The sequence below is a fragment of the Gavialis gangeticus genome, unplaced genomic scaffold, assembly GCF_001723915.1.
Source record: "Gavialis gangeticus isolate Ggan-Ray unplaced genomic scaffold, GavGan_comp1, whole genome shotgun sequence".
Taxonomy (NCBI): domain Eukaryota; kingdom Metazoa; phylum Chordata; order Crocodylia; family Gavialidae; genus Gavialis; species Gavialis gangeticus.
Genome location: NW_017729025.1, coordinates 122,244,409 through 122,252,451, shown reverse-complemented (window position 1 = coordinate 122,252,451; position 8,043 = coordinate 122,244,409). Strand labels below are relative to the sequence as shown.

At 35.4% G+C, this 8,043-nt stretch overlaps 1 protein-coding gene across 2 annotated transcripts in view; it reads right to left on the bottom strand.

The window, feature by feature from the left end:
• Positions 1-8,043, bottom strand: part of METTL15 (methyltransferase like 15) — a 295,007-nt gene that overhangs the window by 15,681 nt on the left and 271,283 nt on the right. The window contains exons 4-5 of one of the 2 annotated variants that reach the window (XM_019519499.1): positions 7,199-7,390; positions 5,058-5,236 (exon numbers count right to left, since the gene is read on the bottom strand). In XM_019519499.1, the coding sequence (XP_019375044.1) occupies positions 5,058-5,236; positions 7,199-7,390 (371 nt within the window). The remainder of the gene's footprint in view (positions 1-5,057; positions 5,237-7,198; positions 7,391-8,043) is intronic. The other variant, XM_019519501.1, reaches the window with a different exon arrangement.

Sequence of the window (8,043 nt, the reverse complement as noted above, 5' to 3'; positions counted from 1 at the left end):
GAGAACAGCAAGGATATAGAGCAGAAAAAGGCCAGCAACACAAGAGCCAGGTACAGACATTACACTCTTACCAGTGTAAGTGATTGGAAATTCAATAAAAGTAAATCTTCTTGAAGATTATTCTCAAAAATGCCCATATTTTGTTGCTTTGATTAGTTTCTACTCTGGCTGATATCTTTTCCACATTTGATCTGTCAACTTGCATTATGCTTCTTTCATTCATTGAGAAGTGAGTAGAAGGGAAAGTGTTTATTTTAGTCAAGTGTTTGGTATTATTTTGTTCTTGCTGTTATATTGTTTTTATTTTGGATTTTAAACCATATTTCCAGACCCATTTCATTGTCACTTACTGCAACTTCATTGGTGTCAAAGGTCACGTGACATCACTTCCTGATGTGATACCACTTCCAGTGAGGTCTTTGAATATGGCTCCCCAGCCCACTGGGTGATAAAAAGTTCATGATCTGGCCTCACGTTCAATAAGGTTGGACACCCGTGGTATAGATAATGCCAATGATGATGATTGTAAAATGAAAGAAGTGACTATCAAGTGAAAAGACCAATATATTTTATTATTAATAGATCAGGTACCTGCAGAAACCGTAACTAATGAATATAATGTGTAGTGAACATTTTTGTCACATGAACACCTATCTTCTTGAAAGAGTTGGTGAATGTAAACCATCAGCCTAGGGTGCAGGCCTATACTATCTTATTCTCAGTCACCTCACCCAGCAACATTTGAAGATATAGGAAAAAACAGTGACTTTGTGCTTTCTGATAAAGTCACAAAACTAAATCATACTAACACTGGGAAAATCTTTCTTGCTAACATGCTCTACTATGTACAATAACATAACAAAATTTATATGGGAAGCTAGTAAAATGAATTTCATTCACAAAAACACCATGCTTCTGGCTAGCTGGTAGATTTGAAATCCCAGTGAGATAAATTATCATTTTCACTTTTGGGATACCCTGGTGCTACCTACGTTTTAAAAATCTAATAGATTCGCATGTTAAAATATACTGAAATTTTTAAGCTTGTGAATGAAATTAGCAACGTGCTGTGCCTATCAATGTGAGACATTAAAGTCCCCAGAGAGAGTGGTAGAGTTTAAAAATTAATTCAGATCGTGCACCTGTTCGCAGGAATTCATCTGTTGAATCTGCATCACATTTAATAAGTTTCTGTGACGCAATTCATGTCCTTTTGTCTAGGCTCCCTTAATCAGTGTTAATTCACATCCATCTGAAATTCAAGTAATATTACAAATTTAAAACTGTTAATTAAAGTCTACAAACTTGGATAGATTGGGATAAAACTGGCTTTAACGAAAAAAAATGTCTTTTACATTTTTTTAGCATTTAATCTTCAACTTCTGTCAAGTAAAATCCAGATGACTACATGATCTTACATTGACCTGTCAATGAGTTACAAAGTTAAAAGAAATCAAGTAAAATTAAGTAACTAGCTCAAGGGCGGGCAATTATTTTGGGTGGAGGGCTGCTTACTGAGTTTTGGCAACCCACTGAGGGCAGCCAGGAGCAGATAAATATTAATTTTCTAAATTTTTTTTAGGGGCCCCGCAGGCCAGATAGGATGCCCTGGTGGACTGCATGCAGGCCCTGGGCTGCATTTTGCCTACCCCTGAACTAACTGAAGCTAATGGGTAAGGAAGAATAGCTTGCTTTCAAAGGAATATCACAAACTGAAAAGAAATAAGAATTAGTGATCAGGAATATAGATAAACTACATTAAAACTACATTTTAAGAAGCGCAACATTTATTTTTTCCAGTAAGTTTTAACATATATTCATTAACCTTAGGATTGCCCAATATAATATAAGCAGCTGCAAGCTTCAGCACAGATCTACATAAAACTGTATTTCTCAGTTGATTTTTTGGGACCTGGTCAAAGTTGTTCACTTGAGAACCCTTGATATAAACTATTTTTAGAGTTCCTATCACTTTAGGAAGTTAATGGATGTTGACAGTATTTCAAGACAACAAATTATAAACAAAGTAAAACATTTTCTAACTCTCCCTACCAGCTTTCCTTCTCCCTTGCCTAAGCTACGCAACTCTTGCACTGACACATGCCTACTTAACAACCAGAACATAGTCATTTCTGACAGCCTCTTTGTAGCCCTGCATCTGTAGGAACACCACCTGATGATGATAGGGTCTTGCATTAAATATTAGAAGTAAGTATTTTCTTGAATTGGAACAAAGTAAGAATGCAGGGCTGGAATAGACCTCTTGGGTAATCAAGTTCAAGTCATTTGGCATTGGAAGTAGTCATGTCATACAGCTCCATCCATAAATGTATGTGTATTTATTAGGTTCTTGTCCCCACTACTCCTGTGGAAAGCTCTATTATTAGAAACTTTCTTCTGATTTCAGCCTAAACTTATTTATGACCAGTTTATAGGAATTTATTTTTGTGTGAGCACTGCTTTTTAGCTTAAATAGTTATTTTCCCTCCTTGGTAGCTATCCCCTTGATGTATTTATAGAGAACAATCATGTCTCCTTCTCAACCTTCTTTTTTATAAAGTGGTAAGAATATCCATATTCCAATAGTTTAGCTTCTCAAGTTTCAAGCTATTAGCTTGGGCTTCTCCAGGGTCTGGTGAATGGCAGGGCTTTAATGTATACAGTGTTAGGGTATTTAGCAAATCCAATGGCCTGTAAAAGGAATAGGAAGCTACAAGCAGTATGATTACACTGTTTGCCTTCATTTGCACGTCCACTCCATGCAGCAGGGAAAGTGATGGAAGACATGCATCCCCTGGCCAGATTACTTAAATGAGAACAACTATTTCATACATCTTTTCTCCTCCCCTAAATTCTTGCAAAAACTGATCCAGACTTTTGCTTTTGAAGGTGAAGAGGTCTGCATATTAAGTCTCATATGGCCCAATGATCAAGTATTTAATTATGCTAATGAACTCTCGCTCCTCTAAATAGATAATATGATGCTTAATCCACTGGTTTGGGCACTCAGATTGCTCTAGAGAAATATGTCATACTACTCAGGGTCCTGCTCCAGTTCTGCCCAGGGGAAGAGCCTGTGACTATGCTCCCTATCCCAGCTCCTAGCCACTACACAGCAATGATTTGGTAGAAGGGCAGGTCTGGATGTCACATGAAGAGTGATACTGTACATCTTGTTGACCATAGCTGCCAGTTCTTAACTAGATGATATGTTTCCTCTCTCATGTGGATAACAACACATTATACCTTAATAAAACTGCCTGTGTGTAACTAAGTAACATTTAATAATGTAATGAACAGAGTCCTTAGAGTAGTGGTCTTGTGGTCCTTACTCTAAGACACCTCAAAGTGAAATGAGCTCTCCCCAATCAAGGACTAAAAGAGGGGTTAAAATTGTTTTAACTTTTTACATGATCTACATAGAGGGATGGACAAAAAGTCTCAAACATGTTGGACTGTTCTAAGGTTCTCTGGCATGCATGCTACTGTACTGATTCACAAGTCAGTAAGTACACAGAGTACAGCAAGGGTTTTAAAGTGACAGAAAATGTGCGTTGTCACAGGAAGTGCCAATTAAGGTGATGACTCAGGCAACCCATCCAACTCTGTGGCATATTTGACCACTGTCTCTTACAAGGAACCAGTAAGTTAGTTCATGATAGTTGAACATTAATTTTTTTTTAAAGATACGTAGCTTATTATGCTGTTAACATACCTGTTTAGTTGCTTTAATATTAAAAACAATATTTTAAAATAGCAGTTCTGCAAGAAGCATACATGTGACAAGTCAAGTTACTGCCATTTAAAGTTAATAGAAATGACTACTTTAAAAATATATAATAGCCATATTTAAGTTATATATACTGATCTAGCTCTTCTCCATTAAAAAAATATTTCCCTTCTGTACACTGTGCCTAAATACAATATTTTTATAGCAAATGGAACCTTTTTAGTTATTCTTGAGCACTAATTATTTCAGGTCTCACAGGTACATTTCAAGCCTATTTGGGTTTACCCTTTAACTTACTTGAACACTTTGTTTTGAATACAAGGATAAGCCTTTGTTTGTCACTGTATCTAGGAACAAATAATCAGTTTTGATTATTTTCTTATTAAGTCATAAAAGTATGATGATAAGCCAAAAATGATTAAGAGCACAGAGGATTAAATTTAACATTAATCTTAATGTGAAGTGTTACAGTTTGAGGAATCTATAAATACCCCATTGGGTTTTCTTAAATCTACTGCAGAACTTTAAAAAAAGAAAAGAAAAGAATAACCATAAACCATAATGAAATGAATTAAAAGCTAATTTTCGTAGCTCTGGAAACAAGTATTTCAGTGCTTTAGATTTATTTGTGATAAGACCTGGTAATTCTCCAATGGAATCGTGTTAGACAGCTACTGAAGTTGTATTTTGCCTTGGAAAACTTTCATCATAGGGCAAAACTATGCAATTATTTCCTGCCTGGAACACAGCTCCTTCCAAGCTCCATTTAGTTCAGGAAGTTTATGGTGAACAGCAGCTAAGAGGAAGTGTTTCAATAAGCCCTTCAGGCTGATCTAGTTAGCATGCACAAAGTGAAATAACCTATAATATCACTTTATTCTTTTTAGCTGGTTATTTTGAATAAAGAGATGAGCTAATTTATTTTAGTGGTTGGGAACTGCCCTGGTACTTCCCCACCCCCACAATATTAAAATGTAGAAACTTAAAACTAAGAGAATAGATTAAATATATGATATTTGAGGGATTATCAACAATAGTGATAAAGATTTCCCTGTGCTGTTGTCATTCCATGCTTTACCTTGGTAGGCACAAATGATAAATCACTTCATGTAAAAGCTGCTATTAAACTAATCGGCAAACTGCAGCATAAAGAATGGAAGCTTACAAAATAAAACAAAACAAAACAAAACAAAACAAAAAGCTGACATCAGAGAAAGATAGGCAGGATTCAATCTTGCATGATTTCAAGTGCAAATAAATCCCTTTGGGACTTTGGGGATTAATATTTTTTTCTCTCTCAGACACTGTTCAGAATTAATGAGGGTACCTGCAACAATGCTGGCAAACTGCTGAGTTCTGGTGATGGGGTAGATGCTGCGTGCCTGAACAATTGCTGAAGCTATTTTCCTGGCGTGCCTTTCCTCCCCGTACGCTCTCAGGATGGACGTAAGTGCCTGTTGATCTAAAGCATTCACAACATCAGCAGCGGTGGGCATGTCAGGGTACCTACGCACAAGAAGAGCCAATTAGTTCACTGACGTCAGTTTTCATTGACAAAAGGTGAAGCTTCATAGCATTGAGACATAAAGTCAAACACACACACTGCATACAAGTGCCCTCGAGGTTTTAAAATAAGACAGCAAACCTGTGAAAATGGAAATAGCTTCTACCTTTTAAATTCTCTTATTACATGAGATGGAGTTTCTTCCTTAATGTTAATTAGTAATAAAAGAATAGCTGAAACTTCAAGCATTACCATAAAGTTTAACATTAATAAGTTGACAAAGAACAGCTATTTTTCAAGTATTATTTTAAAATTTAAATGCTGCAAAGCAGCCTTTATTTAGAGAATTTCAAAACAGAACTCATTTTTCTAATGTTGATTTTAGTCATTCTGCATTATCTGTTCTGTTTTCTATTTAGAATATGGAGGGACTAGTCTCAAGAATCTTTTCTCTTATATCTAGGGCTAGGAAACCTTTATGAACATTTATGAAGGTAACTCTTGTCTTGTATTATCACTTAAAGCTATTACATTTTAAAAACAAAACATATTTTAAAAGAAAAAATATATGTTATAACCTGTTAGAACACAAATAAACTATTCCACATCCCTTTCACCTTAACAACTTCACTACTAAAATGGTTCAAGGTCTTGTAAGATACACAGAATGAGAGTTGACTAATGTGAAGAGAAGGCTAAATCTCTTGACATTATTTCACAGACTCTCTTCTTGTAGAAAAAGAATGACAGGCAAAATATTTTTCAGCATTTTATTAATTCTCCACAGCATCTAGCAGGAAATAAGAAAACTTAAATATAAAAGGCAATTGTGATGTAGGTGTTAGCTATACCACAGGTATTCTTATTCCTATTCTTATCAAGCAACTTCATAGAGTTTACTGGCACAAGCCTCACATTTAGAGTCCAAAAAACTATAGGGTTGAATCCCAGTAGGATGATCTTAGCTGTTCATGCTAAGCTGGATAAATTGAGTATCATGCAATTTACTATGCATCAGTTTAGAAACTGGGGACTCCTATTGGCTATACATGAACATTAAAAGGCCTTTTGGTAAATTTTGCAAGATTACAAGCTTGTCAACAGCTTTGGCCAGTATTTCCCATAGTTACCAGTATACAACATGCTACATGACAATTCATTACCATCCCTTATACAACAAGGTAACTGCATTCTTGGTTACATACAAGGGTGTTACTCATTTTTGGAGGTCAGAAGACATTACATAAATTTAAAAAATACGTTATTATTACCACTGATCCCACTTTCTAGATTACACTCATCAATGACTGATCATTTAAATAGTTCAGTTGCATATTAAGTTAGTTATTCTAGCATGCTTCCTACAAAAAGCAGGAGGAAGTTAATGCAATTCATACAAATGACCTGCTTACAAACATGTCAATGAGCAAATAGTACTATTCTTTTTAATGCCTTGAAAACAACTCTGCATTTGAATTCAATCAACAGCTGCAAATTCACTCTACAAGGTAATGCATCACCAATCTTAGTAACTACATTAAAGATAAAAGAAATATTGTAGAATTTTACTTAAGCACTCTCTTATCACATATTCTACCATCCCATGGAAACAACTTTTTAAACAATCTATTTAACAAAATTGAAGATGGCTGTTTTAAGTGCTGTGGTAATCCGTTGCCTGTATTCTTAGTTATAAATCGTACAGATCAGATTGTGTTCTTCCAACATTGAAACCCAGAATAACTTTCCTCTGGTTTTCAAGGAGTAAATTAGACCAGATTCTGGCCCTGAATACTGAGAAAAAAAATGTTAAGGAGACCAAACAAGGCTGATTTATTATGTATGTGTAAAGCTGGATGTGGGAGCCTGATGGGAACTCTGCAACCTAAAAAGGAAATTAAATTCAGAGTGTTGTTGAGAAATTGATTTCTTGTTGTGAGAAGAAATGTTTTATCAATACGCACCTGCCATTATCCATCCTCATGTCCAAAGGGCCATCCTTTCTCAGGGAAAAACCTCTTTCTGGAGTATCAAGTTGCATAGAGGAACACCCAGCATCCAAAAGAACTCCATCTAGAGTCCTTGGCTCTATTCCAGCTGAGATTAACAGGGTTTCTGCTTCGGTAAACTTTCCTAGAAGAGGCCGAATCTGATTCCTGCGAGAGAATCATAGACAAAAAGACTCGGTCTTAATCCAAAGTAGCATTTCCTTCCTACAAAAGAAATGAGCAAAGTAGTAAAATTTACAGTATTTAAGTGATTTAGGTGCATAAGAGTCTCTCAAAGACTTTCGATAGAACTTTCCTTGAAAGTTGGTGTAGAAATTTTTCAATATTTTACCTTAGATCTAATTTTCCTCTTGAATCAGTTTTACACCAATGTAATTCCACTGGCTGTAACCCACTGGTGATTAAAATAAATGAGTAGGAAAAACATAATAAAAAAATCCATGAAGTCCTCTCATGCTCTTTTGTAGGTCCCAACCCAGTGATATCTCAAAAATTAATTTAAACTACAACCATATGAATTGGCCACAGGCCTGATCAGCTTTCTTTAAGTATGATGACATATAACCAGGGTGCCAACCTGATCAGATTAGAAAGTTGCTATTCTGATATGGAGATTTTCCTCATACAGCATATATTTATTTGTATCATGAGTAGATATACATGACTTTTTATATATGCATCTTCACAAGCCACACTGAAGTTTGGTAATCTGACACTGTTAGTATTTACATCTGGCATCATTAAAAAAGAAAGAATTCTGTTCTAGTAGATCCCCCTTTTTTTTTTTTTTTTTTTTTTTT